The following is a 25,185-nucleotide window of genomic DNA, read 5'->3' on the forward strand; positions in this document are numbered from 1 at the left end:
CTTGGCCCCAAAGCCCGCAATTGGGCGTCCAGCACCCTTAGGCCCGTGGTTTCTGCCCAGGAGGCGCTTTTAAATTTCGAAGACGATACTCGGTTCTCTAGACCTGGCAGGAGTGGTCGAGGTTGCATCTTTTGCGCAACGCACCCAAGAGCATGCTTGGGACAGACGCGGCGAGAGGCGGTTTGCACCAGGACCGAGCGGTGGGGTGGCGAGAATGCCCGGAGCGCGCACCCCGTCACCCTCTCTAAACCCGGGCGCGGCTGCTCGGAGCTCGAGGTCCTGAGCAGAGCCCCGCGCCTCCCTCGGAGCGGGTGAGCGCCCCGGGTCCTCCGCAGGGGCCCTAGCGGGGTCGCCGACAGCCCACCCCGCGGCGCGCACCCTGACCCGGCCCCGCCCCCCAGCGGCCGCGAGTGGCGGGCGGAGCGCGCGGAGAGGCTCGCCGGGCTGTGCGGCGCCGCCTCTCCTCCGTGCCGGGGGAGGGACGGACGGGCCGGGCGGGAGAGAGAGAAAGCCCAAGCGCCCGGCTGGCGAGGAGCTGCATGCAACCGGTGGGAGGCCGGGCCGACTGGCGCTGGGGCTGGGGCTCAGGCTGTTTCTCGGCGGGTCCCGGGCGGCGAGCGCGGACGGCCCGGAGGCGGCGGCTCTGAGCTGGCAGGCGGAGGGTTGTCTCCTGCGCCCGCCTGCCCGGCGCGGTCCGAGGATGCGGGGGGGCGATGCCCGGGGCCAGGGACGCGCTCTGTCACCAGGCGCTGCAGCTGCTGGCCGAGCTCTGTGCTCGTGGGGCCCTGGAGCACGACAGCTGCCAGGATTTCATCTACCACCTGCGCGACCGCGCCAGACCCCGGCTCCGCGACCCAGGTGAGTGCGGCCGCCGCTGCCGGGCGCCACCGGAGGGCCCTGGGCTGGGAGTTGGGGCCGCACCGGGGCCTGAGGCGGAAGAGCGACGCGGACTGGCAGGAGGGGGTGACCACCGAACTGGAAGAGGGGACCAGGGGCGAGCGCGCTGTGGCCTGATGCTGGCACCGGGCGGGGACCTCGCAGAGACTGCTGCGCGGAGGTCGAGTCCGGGTGGGCTAGAGCAGCGCTGGAGGGACCACGCCTGCCACCTGCGCTCGCAACGCCGGGTCTCCTGGGGGCGGCTCCGAGCTCCGCGCTCCACTTCGTGGGCACGAGCCGCGGGAGGGGCACGAGGCCGGAGGAAACTCTGGGAAGTTGGGAGTTGGGGACGGCCCGGCGCTGCGGCTGAATCCCACTGGCGCGCCTCAACCTGCTCTGGAGAGCCTATTTGTCTTCTTTGGTCTGGGGTGAGAGGGCGCGGTGGGATCTGGCGTTGGGCCCGGGACAGGGAGCATCGGATCCTGAGCAGCCCGGGCCTGAACCCCCTGCCTGCCGGTCGTTTGGTGTGGAGGCGGCCTGGGCCTGGGCGCCCGGCTCGATCACCTGCTGCCACCGGACACCCCGGGATCAGTGGGTTCTCTGGCCACTGCTTGTGCACCCGCAGTTAACCCTAGTGAAAGCTGAGGAGCTCCTAACTTTGGGAAGTTCATTTATTCTGGCATTTAACCAATTAAGATTGGAGGGGCGAGTTTTAGTGGAGCCATTTGCTTTCCCTAAGGGCCCTGAGTCCCCCACATATTCTTGTCCACTGCTGGCTACTGGAAGACACATTCCTTCCAAATGTTTCCGTGAGATTCTTCTCACCTGGAGAAATTCTCTCGAATATTCTTTCAAACTAAGTACTGAAGCAAAAGGCATATTGTGGCTGGATTATTAAAGATGGGATAAGAAAATGGCCTTTCCCCTGATGTTCCTGTGCCTAAATATTGGAAATGAGCTACTGCTGTGTGCATTTCCCAGTACAAATTTACTTCATTTTAAGGTAATCCACTATATAAAAATCCGTTTACCCAGAGGATAAATTAGAGAATTATTTTATTCATAAAGAGATGCACTGAGCTTGACTTAAATAGCATTTCCTTGGTAGTATATCAAAATGGATCTTTGGGATGAAGAGAAGTCATCTGTTAAAAGTTTATATCAGATTTCCCTACTCAAAGTCTTCTTTTTGTTGAAAAAGGAAGATTATTGTTTCCTGTTGCCTATGGTTACATTCATTAACTCTATTGAATGATCACTAATGGGTTACTTCAAAGTGGATAAATAAGTCAAGAAATACTGCTTATTCCAAATCATTTCCCTGGACATTTAATGCCCAGGCTTTGTGAGGCTGTTGCAGGATGTGATGTGCAGCACAGACCACACACATGATGAGAGCTGCTCATTTCACCAACTGGGGGCCTGGGATGGTGTTCTAAGTGATGACCTAAGTGGGGAAAGTTCTGTCCTTAAGCAGCAATAACAAGAAAATTTCTTAGCACATGTGCTTCACTCAATGCAAGGGTTAGTGCTGAGACACCCCCTTCCTTGCCTGGGACTGTGCTGGGGGTTCCCGTTGTTAGGCCGCATAGACAGTCCTTTTTGGCTTTATAAGAGAGGAGGGATAAGACCTCTTGCTGAGTTTCGTGTTTAACACTCCTGTGTCTTTTCGGCTCATTTGATGCCTCTGCTCCTTTTAATTTACAAACTGGATTCCGTGTTCTTAGGTTTTCCTCAGCCTCTACACTGGACAGCCCCAAGAAAGAATCGCAGAAGACTCCTTACAAGAAAGAAGTGTGACTTCTTGGCTGAGAGATAGCCACAGATAAGATCAATGCCTTGCTAATCTTTGAGTTCCTGAAAGCCCTGCTCTGCTTTTCTTAAACTAGGTCACAGCAGTTTTGAGGTAGCCCTGTGCCCCTAGATCTTTGCTTTAGGTTGGGAAGTAGCTTGCTCCTGAGGCAGGAGTAGGGACTCTGAGTGCAGGTGAGAGGAGCTGAGGCTAAATCCGCCATCCAGAGTGCACTCTCTTTTCCAGGGCACTTCAGCTCAGGCCAGAATCTCTCTTTACTTCCCTCCTTCTCTTCATGCCCACTTTAATTCTGACATCAGATGCATTTATCTCCATCCCGCTAAAGCTGTTTGATCGCCCAAGCCAAAAGTGGCTTTAATTTCTGAGCCTAGAAGCTGAGTGGCTGGAGTAGCTGCACTGCAGAGCGCTGGGAATGGTGCCCCTGCTGTTGTGTAGTTCAAACCAGAACCACCAGGCACAGCGGCCCTGGCCTGTGGGCACCTCGAGAGTTGTCTCTGTAAATGGGTGACTTCCGTTCTATAAAGGAACCCACCTGAAATGCCATGCTCCGCTTTCTCTGTCTGCTGCTCACTCAGGGCTACCCCGGGGAAACCAGGTTTTCTCAAACTCAGCTGAGGAAATTTGGTTTTAAGGGAGAAACCTGATAAAATGCCCTGTGGACAGCAGAGTGTCATCGCATTTAGGACGTTTGTTCATTTTTCAGAGGTGGGAGAAGCATGAGTCACAGCAGCGGGTGCCAGGAGGGTCGCGCCCTGCGCAGGTAGGCGCCGTGCTCTGATGTGGGAGTGTGGCTCCTGGTCTTTCCTCACTTGGTGTTAATAGAGGATTTGATGAAAGTGTGCTTTTAAAAAATGAAGCTAAGTCACAGTTGGAACTTGGATGACTCAGTCCTTCATCTATACCAACTATGGAAAATTAAGTGCTGATCTTTCAGCTGAATGTGAGTACTTTTCTCCACAGAGAGCAATTAGAATCCTTCTGTTAGGTGTCTTTATGTTGTTTCATATATTGACGATGTCAGACATAAACTTGTGAATCTCAGAGAATAGCCTTCATGGCAGAGGGAAGAGCAAGTGCTAAGGTCTTGAAATTGGAGCGTCCTTGATGTGATTCAAGGAACAGTGAGTTCAAGGGTGGCTGGAGCAGACTGATCAAGAGAATGACAAGAAATATGGCCAGGGGTGGAGGGGGACAGTGGTGTAAGGCCCCACTAACCATTATAGGGACTTCGGTTTTTACTTTGAATGAGAAGGGGTGGAGCAGAGAAGTGGCAACACTAGCTGATGTGCTGAGAAAATGCTATTGAAGATCAGGGGAGAAGACAGAGGAACTTGCTAAGAGGCTATTAAGGAATCCAGATAGAGGGGGTAATGGCTTGGCCAGGGTTGGATAGGAAGTGGTGAGAACTAATTGGATTCTGGACACAGTCTGAAGATACAGCACTAAGATTTGTTGATAGAATGGATGTGAGGGGTGAGAGAAGTTAAAGATGACTCCAAGGATTTTGACCTAAGCAACTCCATTTACTTCATAGGAGAGACTTCAGGATGCACAGAGTTGGAATGGGAGGATAATAAGTTTCTGTTTTGTTTAAAAAAAATTTTTTTTGTACATTTTAAGTGTGTGATGTCTCTTGGTTCAACAGTGACCTGAAATATCAGCTGGCCTATGTTCATAGCTTGAAATGGAAACTTCACTCTCTTTCCTCAAGAGGGCCAGTTGGCTGTAGAACAGCATTTATTGTTAAAAGGTTTTAACAGTATGTATGTCAGAAAAGGCTCTGTTTAACTTCCACTCATTGGTCTTGATTGTATGTTTTGCAGTCAAAAAGAATTAGTGTCTTCTCCACTACACACCTTTGGCTACTAGGAGGTAGTGATTTTAGCTTTTCTCAACCTGTTATTTCCACATCTGGGAAGAAAAGGAGGATTAGATCATGTGATTTCTAGCTTTTAACCATGTTTTATTCTTTTCTAGTAAGTTTTTTCTTCTGTAGGGTGCCAGCCATGTCTCTGCCAAGCATTTTATGTGGGTCAATTCATTTAATCTTCATGTCTTTTAAGATTTTGCTGCTCAGTATTTGTCTGTAGACTATCAACATCAGTCATTACTGGAAACTTATTAGAAATGCAGACTCCCAGGCCCCACCCCAGACCTACTGCATATGAATCTCTCTATTAACAGGATTCTCACATGATTTGTAGGCACACTAAAGTTAGAGAAGCATGGCTGAGAGAGATTGGTATGTCACCCAGAGAGCTTAACTAGCCCAAGGTCCATGCACATAAGTCAAAGTATCTTCTTAGATAAACATCATATATGCTAAGAATCTAAGAGTCATTGTCAATGAAAATTGCCTAGATATTTTTCGTAAGAGTCCTCCCCTTTAGACCTACTTTCTCTATTCTAACTTCTATAATGGATTTAATCTCTAAGTGTAAGCTAAATTCTATGCAGTTATGATGAATCAGCTCAGTATTTTGGTTATGAATTTCTTTTACTCAGAAGACTGTTCTTTTCATTGACATTCCAGCTTTGTATTTCTAGAGATTTTCCTTCATTTTCTGGTTAACTAGAAAATGTTCATTGAGTCAGGGTGTGAAGCAGAGCCTTGTGACATGTCATTAATGCCTCCTCTTCCCAGGTGGACATTAACCCTCTTCAGGAAACACTTTTTCTAGACTAGTTGTTTTCAACCTTGGCTGCACACTAAAAACATCTAGGGAGCTCTAACAAATGAGCAAACACAGAAAATAAAACAAACAAAAAGTTACCAAAGACTGAGCTTTATCCTGGGTGAATTAAATCTGAATCTTGGTATGGGACCTAGTATCAAGATATTTAGTTCCTCAGTTGATTCTAAAGTGCTCCAGGTGGAGGACAAACTGTTAAAACCATCAGGTGAAGAATGAATCCTCCTTACTCTTCTTAGCTCACATTTCATTCTTTCAAAATTAGGAGAGATGGGATTCAAAGTCAAATCAGGGGACTTGACTGTTACCCTTGTAGAGTTACTACTCGGATCAACTGATTCTTAACTTTTTTTTGACAATATTACCCCCAAATTTTATTTTGAAGGCTCTTTAAAAATATGAGAATCTATTATGTTCACTCAACCTGGGCAAAAAGAAAGAATGAATTGAGAAAGTTGTATCCAAATAGTATTTCATTAAAAAGCCAAAATGTGGAACCTTCACTAATGTCACTTTGTATTGGATTAGAGTGAAATCAGTTATTAGAAGATGTACATCTAAAACAATAATTAAGTATAGCTTCTAAGGAAAAAAATCTCAAAGTTATCAAGATTAAATACTAGCCTTAATTCAAATTTTCAAAGAGAATCAACCTGAAAACACTAGATTTTCTGTCTGAGTAGACGTTGGTGTGATTATGCACAATGGGATTAATTTTTAAAAATTAATGTTAATTGCAATCAGGAAATAGAGAATCTTCTAAAGAATGAGTGGCATGTTGGATGCACAGTATGTGGAAATCTAATTTGCATTTACTTCAGTGACATTTTAGGGCTTCTTCATAAATATTTGATTTAAACAAGCATGCTTTCATCTCTGTGGGATTCCTCTACATGGACCAGTGAGTGGTTTAGTCATGAGGCAATTATCAAGAGGGAGAAACAAAAGCAAATTATGGTAAAGGCATCACTGGCAGCCCTGTGGCCAACTGCCTCTTTCAGAATAAACAATCAAAAGCAGAAACTTTTTGATGTAGGCTAAACCCTCAAGGAAAAATTAAGCTGCCACCTAAGGAAAATCACCCTACTGTATAGAGAGCAGAGGCATTGCTTTCACTGTAAAAGTATACAGGTACTTTTGTGTTTGTGTGTCCATGTGTGCTTTCCCATGAGTGTGACTTAAAAAATTCGTAAGTGCTTCTTAACTGACTGACTTGAAAGGAACAAGTTCCTGTGCTGAAGTATGTCGAGGAAGGGGAGATGCTTAGCGAGAGGATCAAGTGGGAAAGCAGTCTCCCTTTTCAAAGGACAGGTATGGGGTGTGTATTTCTGTTTTCTAAATGAAATCACAGCTTAAGCCATAAATGTGCATCACAACCCTTTCAAGTGTTTCATTGGGTCAGCTCTAGGAGTGGGTTTAAACCAAAGCAAATCCCAGTAACTAAGTTTTGCACATCTTCCTGAGGTAGTCGTATGTCCTTGTATGTGTATTTTATCATACAAAAACTTTTATATCAATGTTGGTAAAACTGCATCTAAAAGAAAAAAGATAAAAATTAACCCAGGAAATCAAGATGACAAAGTGGAATAAAGCGAGAGCTTTGAAGTCAGAATAAGATCCTGCTCTAATTAGCTTTGTGACCTTGAGCAAAATACCCAACTCTACACTTTATTCATCTGTAAAATGGGAGCAGAAGACTATTGCAACACAGTGTCTGGAGCAAGAGCTCAGTAAATGGATTTTGGTGGTAATGGTATCATCTGCCCATGTGTCCTCTTTGTTGTGACCCATGGGCATGCACAGGTTTCACCTATTTGTGATCATTTGCAGTCAAAATTTTCTATTCTACTTTTTTTTTTTTTGGTAAGCTTAGTGTTTTATCATGACTTATTAGCTGTATAACCCTTGACCCTCATCAGTAAAGTGGATTACTAGTATCCAGACAAACTATAGGATATACAGTCCAATGTGAATTTCGGACAAACAATGGATAATATAGAGGATGAACAGACTTAAATACTTATTTGTTATTTATCTGAAATTCAACTTGAACTGGGAATCTTATATTTTTGTTTAAATCTGGCAACTTTTTATTAGTACCTATCTCAGAACACATGTGAAATACCATACATAGTACCTGGCATACAGTAAATGTTAGCCATTATTACTATTATTATTATATCTTTCCATGATGGACAATCCTTATTGTGTAATCATTGTGATTACTATATATATTCCAAGAAGAAGATAAACCTTTTTTACTTAACTATTACTTGTGGGCATTTCTGATTTTTCATTACTATAAATAATATTTCATATCTATAGTATCTCACTCCCTTTTGGAAAAGATTTGTTTTAATGATAAATCATGAATAATGGGGCTCAGCTTGCTTTCCATTAGATCTATGCCAGTTAGCCCTGCTACATATGTACAGGAAACCCAGTAACAATTAGATGGTATAATGTGAGCAAAGGTTTTAAGTGGCTACCTGGTTATTGTTTCAATTTATAATTTTTTATTGGTAGGATTGAATGTTTTAAATATTTTAAACCTACTTATATATTATTTTATGCAAATATTCTGTTTATTCAATATCATGTGGCAATTTATTTTTTGAGAATCTTAATGTTTTTCTCATCAATTTGCATTAGTTAGAATACAAACATTCTATCAAATTAGCTCCTATAAGGAATAATTCACTGCATACTGATTGAACTCACATTGTCTATGATCAATTCATATTCTACTAAACTGCTTTTTACAAAGTTTTAGGGGTGCATCAACAAATAGGGATTCATTGTAACATTCTTTCTTTTTGGGAGGGGGGAGAGGTTTAAGCTTTAATTGCACAATGTTGAGAATTTAGAGTTTTAATTTTCTGCCCTTAATGGCAAAGAGATGAAAATCGATACATTGTAATATTCTTTCCAATGCAAAATGATGGCTCACTTATATGAAGTATAAAACAAATTGTTTTTTTATATAACTTGGACCTCTTTTTTATTTATATTTTCTTTCCCTCTTGCTAAATCCCTCTCTCTTCCAAGCACTCTTATAGCCTTTACTCTAGTGGCACTGATCCAATCAATCTTCTCTAATTATAATTAAGTTAAATTTAAAAAACATCCATTGACTGCCTCTTAAGTGACAGGTACTAGGTTAGGCATTAGTAATTCAAAGATACATTAGACATGGTTACTGCCTCTATGGAATTAAGATAAAACAGTAATTGCATTAATAAACTAAAGACGGGATGGGAGATATGTACTGGGTATATTGCAGGAACAGAAGTAATTTGCTGACAGGCGCAGATCTGCAGAGGATTCCTGGAGAAGTTGATTCTTGGACAGAGCACTTTGCCTGGAATGTGTGGGTGGGAAGGATATTCTAGGAATTTACAAAGATCTTAAGGTAGGAGAGGCTAGATCTTTGGTAAGAGTGGAGTGTGTGTTGGAAATGTTGAGGGATGAGTCTGTTCTGTTAAATAGTCAGATCTTTGTAGTCCTTGTGAGCCATTGTCAAAGCCCCATGGAGGTCTTCAGCTAGAGTGCTCTGACGCAGAAATCTTGAAAGAAGTACGATTTAGTATGATGAGCCCAAAGTATCTATTCTCAACAAAGTACTCCAGGAGATGTCAAGATGGAGGGAGTTCTGTGAGTGCCTTTCTCAAGTCTTTCTGGTTCCTCCTGGGAAATGAGCTCAAGCTAGTGTCGATCATCTTGTTCAAGGTAAGGTCCTGACAGACTGGAGTTGCTGAATGGGCAAGTCCCCATTTTAGATCCCCAGTCATGTCACCCTGAAACTCAAGTGCAATTACTTCACATAGTTGCAAAAACTGCCTTTAGCAAGTTTAGTCATCTGGCTCAAACATTTGGGCTCCAGATACAATTTCAGACTATGCCAAGAGTGGCATCTTGCTTCCTTGCCTGGTTATTTAATAATGAAAAGACAACCCATAACTGCTAGTTTGTAGATAGACATGGTCTGTTTTTCTGATATTATAGGGTCCAGGTGGGGAAGGAAGCATGGCATGCCTGCCCAGTGCCTACCAAGCCATGCTCTGAAGATGATTTGAAGATGGTTCTTTATTCTGTATCAGGCGGCCTAGTAGCAGGCATAATTCATTAAAATAATTGACTCAAATGCCCTTAGGTGGGTCATACTTCCCATTTTTCATACCTTCTTCTGCTCCCCACCCAACACACATAAACTTCACTTACCACATTTACAGGACATGTCTGGCTCCTGGAGACATTTGAGTTTGCATTAGCTCTGCTGCTATAGACCTACTGAAGGGTTTTTTAGCTGAGAATTTTGGTGAGCCGATTTATTTTTTAATTAGATTAGTTTAGAGACAGTGTGAAGGTTGATTGGAGAGGTTGTGATTGGGGATACCATTCATTTGCTCCCCAAATATTTATTGAGCATCTCCTATGTGTAAGGCTCTGTTCTAGGGATTGCATATACCTGGATACCTAGATACAGTATCATACATACAGTAGAGAACCAAACTTGACAAAGTTTTCCCTCATGGAACTTACATGTTGGTGAGAGGAAAATGATAATACATAAGAAAATTAAATAACTATGTAATATCTTAGATGGTAATAAGTGCTAGGGAGAAAAATAAAGCATGGGAAGAGAATAAGTGTGGGGATTAAAATGACATCACTGAAAAGTTGATGTATGAGTTAAGGTCGGATGCAGATGTGGGAGCAAGGCATGCACACATCAAGGGAAGGGCATTCTAGGCAGGGGAATAGCTGTTATAAAGGTCCTGAGGCAGGCACATGCCTTGCATGTTCAGGCATTAGCCAGGAGTAGTGTGACTAGTGGATTTGGCGAGGAAGAAAAAGTAGTAGGTGGGGTCAGAGAGATGATGACAGGCTGATCATAGGGTCCTATAAGCTATTGTAATGGATATGATTTATACTCAGAGTAAGACAGGAAGTCATTAGAAAGTTAAGCAGAGAATTGTAACATCTGGCTTAGGAACAGAAAGGATCACTCTGACAAGCCTATAGAAAACAGACTATAGAAGAGTAAGGGTGGAATCAGGGAGAGCAGTTACGTGGCTGCTGTGACAATCTGTGTGAGAGGTGATGGTGACTTGGACCAGAATGGTAGCAGTGGAGATAGTGAGAAGTGGCCAGATTCCAGTGGCTTGAATGTGGCGCTGACTGGATTTACTGATGGATGAATATAGGGTATGAAAGACAAGGATCAAGGATGACTCCTAGAGTTTAGCCTGAGCAGTTGTAGGAGAAGGAAGTTTGAGGGGAATGATTAGGAGCTTAGTTTTGGATGTGTTAAGTTGAAAATGCTTACTAGTGAGTCAAGTGAAACTACAGATTGGGAAGTTGTATATACATACCTGGAGTTTGGGGAAGATTGTCAGACTATAGATATAAATGTAAGGGACATAGGCATAGTGGTGATATTTAAAATGAGTCTGGCTGAAATCATGTAGGAAGCAGTGTGGCTAGAGAAGAGAAGAGGACCAGGACTGAGTTCTGGAATCCTCCAACACTATGGGGATGGAGAGAAATTGAAGAACCAGCAAAGGAAGACAAATAGAGGAACAAGGAAATCCAAGCAAGAGCATTGAACTGAAAACTAAGATGAAGAAGAAAGTGTATCAAAGAGTAGGGAATAAATAGCTTTGTCAAAAACTATGATTAGGTCAGGTAGGTGAGCACCGAGTACTGACCTCTGCGGTTAGTAACGTAAAAGTCATTGGAAGTGGTGTGGACAAGCTGTTTTGATAAAGAGGTGGGAACAAGGGCCTGACTGGAGTGGTCTCAAGAGAAACTGACTGGAGAGGAACTGGGGGCAGTGAGTATAGACTACTCTTCTAGTTTTTCTGCGGATAGCAGAGATGTGGGTTAGTGGTTGCTGGTGAGGGAAGTAAGATCAAAAGTTTTTTGTTTTGTTTTAAATTATAAGAGAGTAACAACACTAATGTGATGAGAATGTTCTAGTAGAGAACAAAAAATACATGGTGTAGGATAAAGAGGGGAGAATGGCTGGAGCAATGTCCTTGAATGGTTATTTAGGTATCCTTCCTAAGGCGTTTCAGGAAGAATTCCAGCTTGCAGATACACATTTAAGAGCCATCAGCATGAAGATGATAGTTAAAGCTGAGAAACTAGATTTTCTTACTGAGGGACTAATGAAGATAGGAAAGAAAGGAAGTCAAACAACTAGTTAGAAGTTGAGAAGATGAGAGAGAACCAAGAGAAGAGACTGAGAAGGATCTGCAAGTACAATTGGAGGAGAGCCAGGAGTGTGGCGGCCTGGGAGTGAAGAAACAATTCTGGGGGAATAGAGTGCTCCGTTGTGTGAAGTGCAGCTGATAGGTCAAGCGAGGGAAGGACCCAGAAGTGACAGTGAGCAACTCGGAGGGTCATCGTGACCTTGAACTGAGCGATTTTGGAGGAGTGGTGGGTGAGGGGACTTGGTGAGAGGGTCTTCAAGGGAGAATGAGGGGAGAGAAGTTGAGGCAAGAGAATATACACTGCCTTTTTGAGTTTTGTTGGGAAAGAAAAGGGAGGAGAAAGTAAATCTGAAGATGGCTTTTAAAGAAAGGAGACAAACACTTGCATGTTTGTATGCTGGAGAGCCATTAGGAATGATGCAGAGGATTGAACTGCCTGAGGGATGTGAATTGAATAGGTGGGCTTTTCAGCAGTTCACTCATTGTCAAGGAGTCAGGGCGGGGCACCCGGCCCCTGATGGATAGATGTGACTTGGCGATCTCATAGAAGACTGTCTTCTAATTGCTTTTCCATTCTTCGCGTCAAAGCAAGCAACAAGGTTATCAGCTCAGAACGAGGATGTGGTAGGATGTGATGGGAATACCAGAGTTTTGGAAGTATGAGTGAACCAAACATTAAGACAAAAGTAGTGCTGGGCAGTGATAACAAGCCAGGAATGGGGGAGGTGGCCTGAGGCGTAGAAGATGTCTGCAATGAGGATGGGTGGCTGTGGAGTGGTGGTACAGTCGGGCAACTTGAGCGAGAGCTGGAGGATTTCAGAGAGAACACCAGAAGGAGTAGAGTGTTAGTATTTATCCAGGCAGAAGTGTTGAAGGAATGTTTTAAGGCAATGGAGTTGCAGAAGAGGGGATAGATATAAAAAATACTTAAGAGGTAAAAATAGTTGGTACACGGATATGAAGTAGAGGGACCCTAGTTCCTACATTTTTTGGTGTAAGTGCCTGGGAGGATGGTCATGTAGTTTATTAGGTTCACTGCAAGAAGTCGAGCATCTTTTGTGGGAAAATAATAATATTAACTAAAAATGTGCTAAGTTTGAGGATTTATATGAGATCTGATTCAGATGTCCGGGGCAGTTGACTGGTGGACCATTGAGAAGAACTTACTGGAAATCTAGGAGGGTGAGAAATGGTTCAATTCTAAGGCCTCTTCTAACTTGAAAGGTTCTAGAAAATGATTCTCAATTCTGGCTGTACATCAGAAGCAGTTGAAGACACAACTGCTCTGTCTCCCGACTGACTAAATCAAAGTCTTCTGGGTGACACCCAAAATACCTATACATACGAGTCTGGGGTGCAGCCAGGGCTGCAAATGACATACATTTATGGTTTTTATAGATCCAAATTACTTTTTTACAGCCCCATTGTCAATAAATGCTCCAGCCGTCTGTATAAAACCATTATAAAATGTTAGGCAAGGAAACCCACGCATGAGAATACATTTACTGTATATCATTGATCCTTTTTTTTCTTACCATAGTGGGAGTCATCTCAAATGATTAGTATGTACAGCTGCTGTTGGCACAACTAACAATAAAATCTGTAGAAAATTTAGCCGCAGGCTGTAGCTGTAGCATCCTGGCACTAACTAAAAGCATTGTCTTCTTTATTACAATGTGATTATCATTTATTTTTAAGATAAGCATACTGTAAATAAGCTCTGTAGAAACCCTAACTGGATGTGAGCTTAGAAGAGAACATGGTTGCCCGATTCCTGTAGGCTTTCAGTCTTCCTCACTAGTATGTTCACTTCGTGACGGAAAAACCTGAGAAACAGAGAGGCATGAATGAGGGGTTACCTTAGAACCACTTTTAACACTTTATTCAGAAAATCTCAGGTCAAATGTATTTTCAGTGTGGAGGTCAGTTGATGGCATAGCTGAGCTAGCTCTAAAGGCTTCCCAAATTATTTCACAGGGAATGAGAAAACTATTGTTTGCTCTTCTTTAATCTGTTCTACTGCAACTGCTACTTTTGATTTAATGTCACTGTAATATCCTGAATTTATAGGTCATCCTTCCAGTGGGGCTTTTAGAGCTCTTTGTGTATATTACTTTAATTTTGAGGGAGCTAAAATTCATCATGTTACAGTATCTATTTCAGAGAGAGGCTACAAAGAAATGAGAAAATCCCCCAAAGTGTTTCTTTTTTCTTCCACACGCTGTTGTGGTAGAAGCATTCATTGACTCTTAACTCCATGCAGCTTTAGAGGCCATTTATGAGTAGATTACTGTAGGCTTTGCTGGGGGGGCTCTAATCCCCATAGGTTCAGTTTGAGAGGATCCACTCTGCAGGCTGATAAAGATTAAAATCATAGCTCTTTCCCATTACATAGGTTTTTTGGTTTTTTAATTTTTGTGTTTCCTTACGCTTCAGTGCAGTCACAGTGGTCTTTCTGGTGCATCCATACATGGGAACTGGGAAGTTAAACTGAGCAGGATCACCAAACAAAGGCCGTCTAGTTATGCCTTTATTGTAGAAGGTGGTGTCTTAGGGCTTACGGGCAAAATACTACAGACAGTCATCAGATTTGATCCAGGGAAACTCATGGAGAGAAGTGGGTGTTAAATAGTGGTCTTAATAATGCAGCTTAGAACTTGGGGAAATGTCAAAGGAGGATCAAAGTTGACTCTGCACTACCTGATTCTTTAAATATTCAGGAAGTAGTTGTATTAGATATATAAAATAGCAGGTGAAAAGTATCTGTGGATTTTATATTGTTTTTATCTGCTCTACTTCCAAAGCTGCCTGCTGGTTAAACTTAACATTCTATAATAAACATCCTGAATATTATGTTAAAGTTATTAAATAAGACATATTTTAGGTTGGTAAATAGTACAATAAACAATGAAGACTTAGCAGTCAAACTTTTACTTTTAATGCATAAAGCAATATTTAAATATGTAGAACCAAGTTTATTAAAAGTTGGATTTCAGAAGTTAGAAAAATCAGAATCATAGTGAGGGATTACCATACTTCACTAGTAATATGACACATCAAATAGACAAATGAATAGAGGATAGAAATAATGTCATTAAAAGTTTGATTTGTAGGAAATATTTTTTCATTTTCTACTCACGAAGAGAAAAATAATGCTGATGGAATATTAAAAACTGCTCAGCACCATAAAAGGGCAACTGATCAGGCCATAAAAAGGGAACATAAATCCCAAAAGATCAAAACTGCATGGGCCACATTTAGTGACCATGCAATAAAACTATCAGTGAATGAGTAACAAGTAACACCACCACCAAAACCCTAAACACCTGAAAGTTAAACTCTTCCAGAGATCACCTAAATAAAAGAATAATAATAATGGAAACAAATTATAGACATTGAAAATACAGTGGAAATGAAAGCACATATATTAAAGCTGTGGAGTCAAGCCAAAGCTATACTTAGAAGAAAATTCATAACTTTAATTTATTATGATCAATAAATAGAGCAATAGAAAGTAAACCGTGCATTGAATTTAAGAAACTGGAAGTGGAAAAATAAAGAAACCAAAAAATGTTAGGCGTAAAGCACTCCTAAAACCAAAAAAAAATGTAGTGAATTAAAAAGTGAAAAATAAAAAACAAAACCAAAGGAAAAGTAATATTGATAAACAAAACTAATATGTGTTTCTTGGCATTATAAATAAGCAGATATTTTGCTATTCTAACCAAGAAAAAAAATGAGAAAACACGAATATAAAACAAAAGGAATGAGTAAGGGGATTTAATAACAGATATAGAGGAAATTTAAAAACCTAAGAAAATGCCCTAAATGCCAGTGATGTGGAAATGCAAACTGAGTGGAAGTTATAAACATTGGCAGGTATAAAAATATTCAGAATAAACTGAAAGGTAGTCCAAGAACTATTCCCTACAAAAAGCTATAGACCCAGATACTTGTGTTGGATTCTCTCAGAGGAGGACGCCGCCTTAAATCACTCACGGAAGGCGTCTCTTGATGCAACAAGCAAGAGGAATTTATTCAGAGGCCAGCTAGCTGGGGTCTATGCATTAGCTCGACGCAGCGGGTCTCAGCGAGGACCCCGAACTCACAAAGCCAGAAGTTTTTATAGCATTTTCAAAGGGGCAGTATTTTCTACAGTCACAATACAGTGTTTTTTTTTTTTTTTTTTTATAGACACATAAATTTTCGGCTGACGCCTTATCCTGGGGGTCTGATTAGATAAAATCACTTTCGGAATGTTTAGGGTGGTTCTAGCAAGATAAGCTTAACTGATTGAGGTTGGCTAACTAAAGGTCACTACAATTAACACTGGCTGACTAACTTGTTTTTTAAAGTTCTAGTAATTTTTCTCTTTCTAGGTTAGAAAATGGTGTTTGAGCTTTTAAGATGGCTGTGCTTATGCTAACTTTTGATTCTTCAGGTTCTACACTTGTATAGCTCAACCCTTATCAAAAATATCAAGTAATGCATCATCCTCTCTTTTGTTAGAATCATAATAGTCATTGCAAATTAGTTGTAAATTCTCTCTCAAAAAAGATTTTTTTAATGAGCATAAGAATTAAATAAAGGTTATCGGTACTTTATCCAGAAAGAATCATTGTTTTTTTTTTAATTAGAAGTGGAATTGCTGGATCTATGGTTATGCACATTAAATATATGAAACAAAATTGTCAAGTTGTCCTCTGGAAAGGCTTTATATTAATAATTGATGTACTTTAAAAAGTATCTCATGGCATGGAAAAAAATATAGAAAGCATTCTAATTCACTTTGGGAGGCTAGTATCATACTGATTTTAAATCTAATAAAGACAATAGGAAAAAAAACTTCATGTACATAAAAAAACCTCAGTTAAGCCCATAGATGCCTGATGTTAAATACTAGTAAAATAAATACAGCTTTGTATGAAAAGAATGATATACTATCACCCAGTAGGGTTTGTTTCTAGAATACAAGAATAGTAAATAAAGCACTGGGAAACCTCTTATCACACTAATAGCTTTTGTTGCTGTTGTTTATTTATTTATTTATATATCTGCATGCACGTGCATGCGCGCGTGCACACACACACACACACACACACACACATATTTGTAATTATTTGTTTTAGTTTTTTACCATATCTGCACAAAATAAGTAACATAAACTTTGCACACTTTCCTCAATTTCCAGCCATTCCCTTATTTAAAAAAATAACTTCACTGTGGCATGTTTTACGTAATTCACCCACTTTGAGTGTATAATTCAGTGATTATTTAGAAAATTTATGAAGTTGTGCAAGCATCACTATAAATCAGTTTGAAAACATTTCTGTCTCTATAAAATCCCTCCTGTCTAGTCATTGTTAATCCTGGCTCCAAGCCACTGATCTACTTTCTGTCTCCAGATTTGCCTTCCCTGGGCATTACATATAAATGGAATCATATAACATGTGATCTCTTGGGACTGCATTCTTTAACTTACCATATTCTTTGAGGTCTAGCTGTGTTGTAGCGTATGTGATTAGCTCTTTCCTTTTCATTAGATCAATATATTTCATTATATGGATACACCATATCTCTCCATTCACCAATTCATGGACAGTTGGGTTGTTTATGGTTTTGAGCCTCTATGCATAACTGCTGCTAAGAACATTCCAGTGCAAATGTTTGCATAGATGTGTGTTTTCATTTCTCTTGGGTATATCCTAGAACTGTAATTGCTAGGTTAGATGGTAACTGATTAAAGATTTGAGGAACTGCTAAGCTGTTTCCCAAAATGGCTGCACAATTTTCCATTCCTATTAGTAGTGTTGGAGGGTTCTTGTTTCTCCACATCTTCACCAACATTTGTCATTATCTATTGTTTTTATTATAACCATTCTAATGGGTGTGAAATTGTGTCTCATTCACAATAATACATTTCTGGAGAAACATAATCATGTCAGGTGATGCCAAAGAGCATCTGAATAAAGTTCAACATTATTCGTGACAATACCTTAGGAAACAAAAAAGCCATTGTCTTAATAGTAAGAATGATGATGACAGTAATAATCACATTATAGCTATTAATAATAACAACAATGATGAGACGTAATAAAACTTAATACCAGATGCTGTTCTAAGTGCTTTATGTAATAACTCATTTAACACAGTAATCTTGAGGTAAGTTCTAGTGTTATCTCCATTTTACACAGGGGAATGGAAAGTATAGACAGATAAAGTGACTTGCCTGACTCCACTCAGCTAGCACTCAAACACCGTGGAGCTGGTGCTTGAATGCAGGCATTCTGGATAGAGTCCATTCTGTTAAGCCTTATGCTATGGTATGGAGAATCTCATTTCAGCTGGACCCTAAATGCTTCATACTTCTTGCCATCTAGCCCTTTCCTTACCCTTTTCCCACTCATCTGAACCTCTACCATTATCCTCAATTCTCTGTAGATAACTGTACTTCCATTTTTAAGAGAAAACAGGGACTATAACAACAAAAATAAACTAACAAAAAAAGGAAAGTAGTACAGTAGTGAGACAGGGACCATGGATGTAGTCAGAGCAGGGTGAGGGCCTCCGGAGGGGGCAGGGCGGGATATTTACAGTCAAAGCAATGTAACTACATGCAAGGAAACCCCCCTACTAAAACTCTGTTAAACATTGAGCTCTAGAATCATTCTTCAGTGAGATCAGTTAATGTTCCCCAGATAAAGAAGAGTAGCACATGTTTTATTATGCTAATCATTTGTAACCATGTGTAAGATTCACTTTAGCATACCAAAACGCCCAGGCCTACGTGCTGTCTTTCCTCCTTCGGATCTGACAGAGGTGATTCTGCAAACTGAGCAACTAACTTAGCATGCAGACCCAGCTGTAGACGACATGGTAAAAGGCAGGAAGAATTCCATCTTAAAGATAAGATTGCATTTTAACACCCAGGAAGTTCCAGGGGCAAGATTCTTTAGCAAGTAAACAATACCTCGGCCCACCTTGGGGACTGGGCAGGCAGCCTTTTGATATGCTCCCAGACCAAGGCGCCGGTGTCCCAGAGAGAAATAAGGCAGGAAATTCCTTACAGTTAAGTTAATTTTTAATATTCAGGAACCACTTAACAAGTCCCCACCCCTGTTTTTTCATGTTCTCGAAAAATCCTCAACTACCTATAAAACCCCCTAGACAACGCACCACTACGGACTCTCTTGTCCCCTCCTGGCCTGATCCGGGAGCTCTGTCCCTTCACTTTATCTCTAAATAAAAGCCTGTACCTTGCTCTCCTACCTTGACTGTTTGTGAAGCTCATTCTTCGGCTCCGCAAACAAGAACCCCGGCATCAGTAGTGTAGTACTTGGTGCATGTGGCATTTCAAATCAATCAGTGGAGGAGAAAATGTATTTTTAAGTAAATGTCATATTTTATGGAAAAACACTGTATTTCCTGCCCCATTTCCCCAAATTTTCATGTTTAAGTTTTACAAAAAATAAAACCATTAAAATTCTAAAGAAAATTATAAGATAATTTATAATCAGGGTTCTCTACATATGACAGGAAAACGTTATTAACAATGGCTTAAACACAGAAGGTAAATTTTAAAAATTATCTCATGTAAATAGATCTAGAGATAGGCAGCCTGGGTCTGGGAGACTCCAGGTAGTCATAAGATCCATGTTCTTTCTGTCTTTCTATTGCCTTCTTCAGTGCATGTCTTCTAACTCAGAGTCACCTCATGGGCTAATATAATATGGCTGCTGGAATTCCAGCACTCACATTTACATCCCTGGGAAAGACAAAAGACCCCACCTCCAACGTAAATCTACTCTTTTAAAGTGAACTTGCTGGAAGTCCCATTTAGCATTTGAATTCTTATCTCATTGATCAGAATTTAGTTACAAGGAAACTAGCTACAAGGAAAGTTGGAAAGTCTTTTGGCTTGATGTGTTGTCATTCCAAATAAAATTTAAGTTGCATATGTTGCCGAGTTGGGGAGGAAAGAACAGATATTGGGTGGCAACTATCAGTTTCTGTCATATTTTAGTTAGGCGAAGGCTTCCTTAGCATGAATCCCTCACCCCCCAACCAAAGCCAACAACCATAAAAGGCAAACTTGATGGATTTTGACAAACACAACAACAACAGTTTATTTTTCTTTTGCAAACGGCATTATAAACAAAATGCAGACAAGCCACAAACTGGGACAGAATAATTGCAGTGAGTGACACATTGTTAATATTCTTAAGGTGTAAAGAAATGCTAATACTAATTAGTAAGAAACTTGATTGTGCGTTTTGGGGAGAAAGTATCAATACTTTGATTCTTCTTTGACATTAAAGACAATGCAGTGCTTAATCTTATGTGTACTTAAAAAAAAAAGAAACATCCTGACTTTCTACCAAGGGGGAGTATTGTTTGTTTTGGATGTTTTTATTTTAATTCTCTGCCCCTCCAGGCACATTCCAGGCTCACCCTGTATTAATACATTTACAGTGGTGGGCTGATTGATTTAGGACAGATTCAGCTAGATTACCTGAATGTGCAATTAACTGCCATGGTGAGAATCATCTGCTTTCAGATTGATAAGAAGATCAAATCAGTAGCCATTCTCAGTTCAGTGCTTCATCAAGTAAGTGAATTATAAGGAAACCATTAATGGTCATTTTTCTAAATACAAATCACCGAATTTCAAATCCTAGAAAAAGCTTCACATGTTTTTAGTGGTTATTATAGACTGGAATGTTTTTAACTGAGTTCAGGACTTAGGGACATTGGGAGGGGGTGTTGTTTCTGGCCGGATTACTTAGACAACAATAATTCTTCACAGCTTTCTGTTAATATCTTCTGATTAACAAGCAAGTTGGAGCCAAGTGAATTTGGCTGTTTGGTATCCTTGGTTACCACTGTTAGATGATGAATTGAATCAGTTAAAATTAATTTCTTGTGAAAATCTACTTCCATGAGAAAGCATGGGCTTTGATATTGAGATGCACAAGAAATGTGTACATATATACATATAACATATATATTCGTATATATGTGTGTCTTCAGGTATGAAGAATATTTGTAGATAAAAATATGCAAAGATTAGTATATTCAAAAAGTGAGGAATGAGGAAAGACTGCAAGGTCTCTCTGCCTTTATGGATTTTGCTTCTACCTGGAGAGGGAAGACATATAAATGAGGGAACCTGAGGCATAATAGCCACTGTGTGAGCTTTTGTTCAGTTAGAGGAGTAGTCTCCCTTCCCTTGCATCTGTGAATACTGTCATGACAAAGCTATTTTATTGTTAGAGAAGTTTGGGAAAAGATAGAGAACAGTTTTTTCCAATATAAAAAACACAGTATGTATTTTAGCTCCAAGTGCATTTTTAATGTCAATTTAGGAAGCATTTTCCTTTTGTTCTAATGGATGCCTAAGCTGAGGCCCTATCTGCTACAAACAATGCATTTCTGGAAATTTGCATTTTGGGGGTATTGTTAGAACATGGAAAAGCCAGTGCTGAATTGTGTAGCGTGGGCCAGGATTGCTGGTTGGTGCAATAGCTGCTTTCGCATCCCTGAAGCAAAGGGTGAGCTAGAACAACCCTATTGTACAGACAGCTCTGGTTCCTAGAGGGGACTGGGGAGGAATGGATAGTCCTGATAAAAGTTCCACATAGGATTTTGGCTAATGCTGACTTCAGGATATTCTGCTTGTTCTCAGAGGAGCTAAAAGATAGAAATTTAAAGGGAAAAAAGCAGGAGCTGAACTATAACACAGCAAATCACAGCTTGATTTAAATGATTAGTTGCTTAGAAATTGTTAACCATCAAATCTGCCTTTGTTCTACAGTTAAATATTTCCTAAATGAACACTCCCAGGGAAAAACACATATTCTTGGAAATGCACATAAATGGATTTCAAAGACTGCTTCACCACTTAACAGTTGTGAATAACTTGGGGGTGGTTACCTAACTTCTTGGTGTCTCAATTTTCTTACCTGCAAACTGAAGATAATAGTGTTTATAGGAGAACTGTAAGTTATCAGTGAGACTGTGGATTTGGGACAGGGCCTGACATGTAGAGCTCAATGTTAGCTTCCTTATTACTTCCCTGGGGAAATACTTTTCTGAGTTTCACAAAAATCTGTGCTAGAGACTCCTACCCCATCCTTTATTTTTGTTTTTTTTTACTTCTCCCATTAATATTTCTTGTTTCTACTTACCTTCTGGTTCCCTCCTTCATTATTGCTTTTTCTCCCAATTCTTCAACCTATCCCCTCTTGCTTTATTTTATCCTCCAAACTTGTCATCAGCTCTTTTCCACTGCTCTTCATAAGTGAAATAGTAATGTAGTCTAGCTATTCATTTACCGTATTTAACAGGAAAGTACCATGTTCTGGGTGCTGTCCTTGGTGCTGGAGTTATTGTATATGAGAAAAACATGGTCCCTGTCCTCAAGGAGATTACCTTTTCTTGGAGAACTTAGACAAAAAAACAGATAATTACAATTCAGTGAAATAAGAAAAAGGACAGTGTGTTATGGAATCACGTAAGAGGGGCACCTGACTCAAATTTGGCAGGAGTGCTGTCAGAGAAGAAATAAATAAGGTCTGATGTGTCATGAGAGTGAGAGTTCAAGCAGTGCAAGCAGGGAAGAAGCTTTTAGTAAAGAAAACAAAATATGCAAACGCTTGAATACTTGAAGTAGTGTGTGACTTTTAGTGAGCCTGAATGAGTTCAGGGCTGGTCTAGCTGAATTTGGGAGTTAGAGTGGGTGATAGTCATGTGATAAAAGATAAAGTGAGAAAGGTAAGTAGGGATTGTGGGGCCATGTTAGCAATTTGAACTTTATTCTACTGGCAAGAGTCTTCTATTTGATGATAGAACCCACAGGGCTTGGAGTATAGTAGGAGTGAGGTATAAAGGAAGTCTGAGATTTCTGATTTAGGCAGGTAGGTTATACAGAATGCAGAAGAAGGAACAAGGGGAGGGAATGAGAGAGGCTTTAAAAATGTGTGTTTGAGTTATGAAGTTGTTGTAAAAATGGGTCTGAAATGAAAAAGCAATTCCAAATCTTGTTTTTGATTTTAAAATCATCATTGCATTTGTTATTTCCAACTGTTTTTTTTTTTTTTTTTTTTTTTTTTTTTGTGTGTGTGTGTGTGTGTGTTGCATGATTCTGGTCCTTCTTCCTGCCCTTTTATTTTCATGTGCATCCTTAAGTAATAATGGCTCAATTATATGTATCCAGGAGGGATTAAAGTGAAGAAGAACATAGTTGAGGTGAAGGAGAGAAATCAGTACGCACTTCCTGTGGAGGCAATTAGAATACAGCAGAGAGTGTTTGAACAGCCTCTTGATATCATAGGATTTGCTTACAGGAACTTGGAGGTTGGCCTCTTTCCAAGAAGCAGAAGTGCCATTCTGAGGGAGTCCATGGCCAGAAACATGGGCTGATGGTGGCCCCAAGGGAAGTGGATGGATGAGGGTTTGAGTGTGAATGAGAAGTAACGTCTTATACTGTATAAACTCAATTTCCAAGAGGAGAGATGTCTTTTAATCAGCTAATTTTATTTAATGAACATCCATGGTTTTGTTATTGCTAAATTTATCTAAAAATGTTTGGAGGCTATTTTTATTTGTGGCTTGTGTGCCCTTTGAGTCAAAGTCCTATGATAAGCTACTACCTCCAAGGCTATGTAGAGCTGCTTTCCACTAGTCAGGGCCTGACTTCTCTTTGCTTCCAGTGGAGCCCTCTCATTCTGTTATTTCAAGATTTGTTGAGTAAATCCATGTTTCTGTAGTTTATACCATTTGATCATCCCTCTGTTAAGTTCATATTTTCATGATGTTAGTTAGTTTGATTAGTTTCTCCCCATATAGCTGGGCTTTTGTCTCCACCACTCCTCAGGTTTTCTTTTCTTCACTTCTCACATCCCACCTGATGCATGGAACTAGACCTGACCTTGAACTCAGGGGCTGATGCCCTATGGTATAAAAGGAGGAATTAGGAGTTTTCCCTTGTAGGATGCAGCAGCCACACACAAGGCCACCTTCTCTGGAAACCTAACAGTGGCTTCCCACCCCTTTTCTCATGGCTGGGTCCTCTGCTGACAAACATTATTTGTTTTGTTTTGCTGACAATGTCTCCCATTATACCTGGTCCCTCATATAGATTTAGGAGAGCTTCCTAAAGGTTCTTGCAGTCCACAGGAGTGGGGAATGCTAGGTGATCTAATAGCTCCATCCTGGCCCTATAAATCCAAGACATGGGCTAGAATGAGTTCTTAGGAGGCAAAGCTGCACAAAGCCAGCTGACAAAGTGTGCAGGCCTCTATTCCAGTTGGGGACATGCCTCCTGCCCACCAGCACTGCCCCAGTTGATTTCTCCAACCTTGCCCGACTCTGGACTCTGCCAGTGTAGATGTTCCCCTTGCTGGAGGTGCTCCAGATGACCTCCTCTCTTCACAACCATACCCTTATAAGATGTCTCATACTTGCAGGGTTTCCTCCTCATCTTCTTCAAACCCCTGTGGTCCAAGTCCCACCTCCCACACTCCTCAGAGGCCGCCCTAATTGCAGTCATCAATGACCTGCTAATTGCTAATCCCAGTGGCCACATTACAGTTGTTGGAACGCTGTTGCTTTTGAAATGGGGATCTAGCTTCCTACTTCCTTGAAGTTTGCAACACTGAATCTCATTCTTCTTTTTCTCCTTCATGGGTTTCTTTTCTTCTACTTGCCTCTTAAATGTTAGTGTTTCTTACCTATCTTGGCCACTGCTTTTCTCACCTTCTTCACTTTTCCCCAAGACATCCCTCAACTCTCAAGACTCACCGCCTCCAGTATGCTGATAGCTCCAGTATCCATGTGCTAGCCCAGGCTCTCCTGAGCTTCAGGCCTGTATATTTAACTGCCTCCTAGATGTCTCCATCTGGATAGACAAAAGTCACTATCAGTTCAACATGTACACAACTGGACGCATCATTTTGGCCTTTATACTTGATGTTCTCTTGCCTGAAGTGTTCTTCCCACAGGTCTCACAAGGCTCACCACTCTCTTCATTGAGTCTCTGCTCAGTCATTACCTTCTCAGAAAGGCCCCATATGTGCCCACTCCTTCCCTGGCTGTGTTATTCTTCATAGCACATGTATCTGAATTTATATGAGAGATTTTTTTTCTTGTTTAGTGTTTGCCTCCCCCCATTAGAATGGAAGCTCAATTTATCTGTCTAGTTCACTATTGTATTTGTAGCATCTGGACCAATTTTTGGAACATAGTAGATACCCAAATTTTAAGTGAATGAATAAATCATCCCCCTCAAACCCAGACTGATTTCTTGTATTTTTTTTTTTTTGGCTTAATGGGAGATACCACCCCTATGCCATCACTCAAATCATGAAGTTGGGTGTCATTCCAGAAATTTCTGTCACTGTCACCATATCCCTGCCTCCGTTCATCCAACAGCCACCAATTCCAAAGCCAGTTTTATGTCAGCATTGTTTTTCAAATCTGCATCCTAACCCCACTCCTATATCCACCACTTTATTTCAGACTTCAGACCTCTCCTGTGCTATTTGACCTCCTAATGTGTGTCCTGCCTCAGCTGTTAACCACCCAA

The 25,185-nt window shown here is 40.9% G+C and overlaps 1 protein-coding gene across 4 annotated transcripts in view; it reads left to right on the plus strand.

Moving 5' to 3' along the window:
• Positions 1-205: 205 nt before the first annotated feature.
• The window catches only part of SYT9 (synaptotagmin 9), a 206,492-nt gene continuing 181,512 nt past the window's right edge, over positions 206-25,185 (plus strand). For 2 of the 4 annotated variants that reach the window (XM_036889624.2, XM_036889612.2), the window contains exon 1: positions 209-858. In XM_036889624.2, the coding sequence (XP_036745519.2) occupies positions 714-858 (145 nt within the window). In that variant the 5' untranslated portion in view covers positions 209-713. Of the gene's footprint in view, positions 859-25,185 lie in introns of all 4 variants that reach the window. The other 2 variants (XR_005025668.2, XM_036889616.2) reach the window with 2 other exon arrangements.

The sequence above is a fragment of the Manis pentadactyla genome, chromosome 9 (genome assembly GCF_030020395.1).
Source record: "Manis pentadactyla isolate mManPen7 chromosome 9, mManPen7.hap1, whole genome shotgun sequence".
Taxonomy (NCBI): domain Eukaryota; kingdom Metazoa; phylum Chordata; class Mammalia; order Pholidota; family Manidae; genus Manis; species Manis pentadactyla.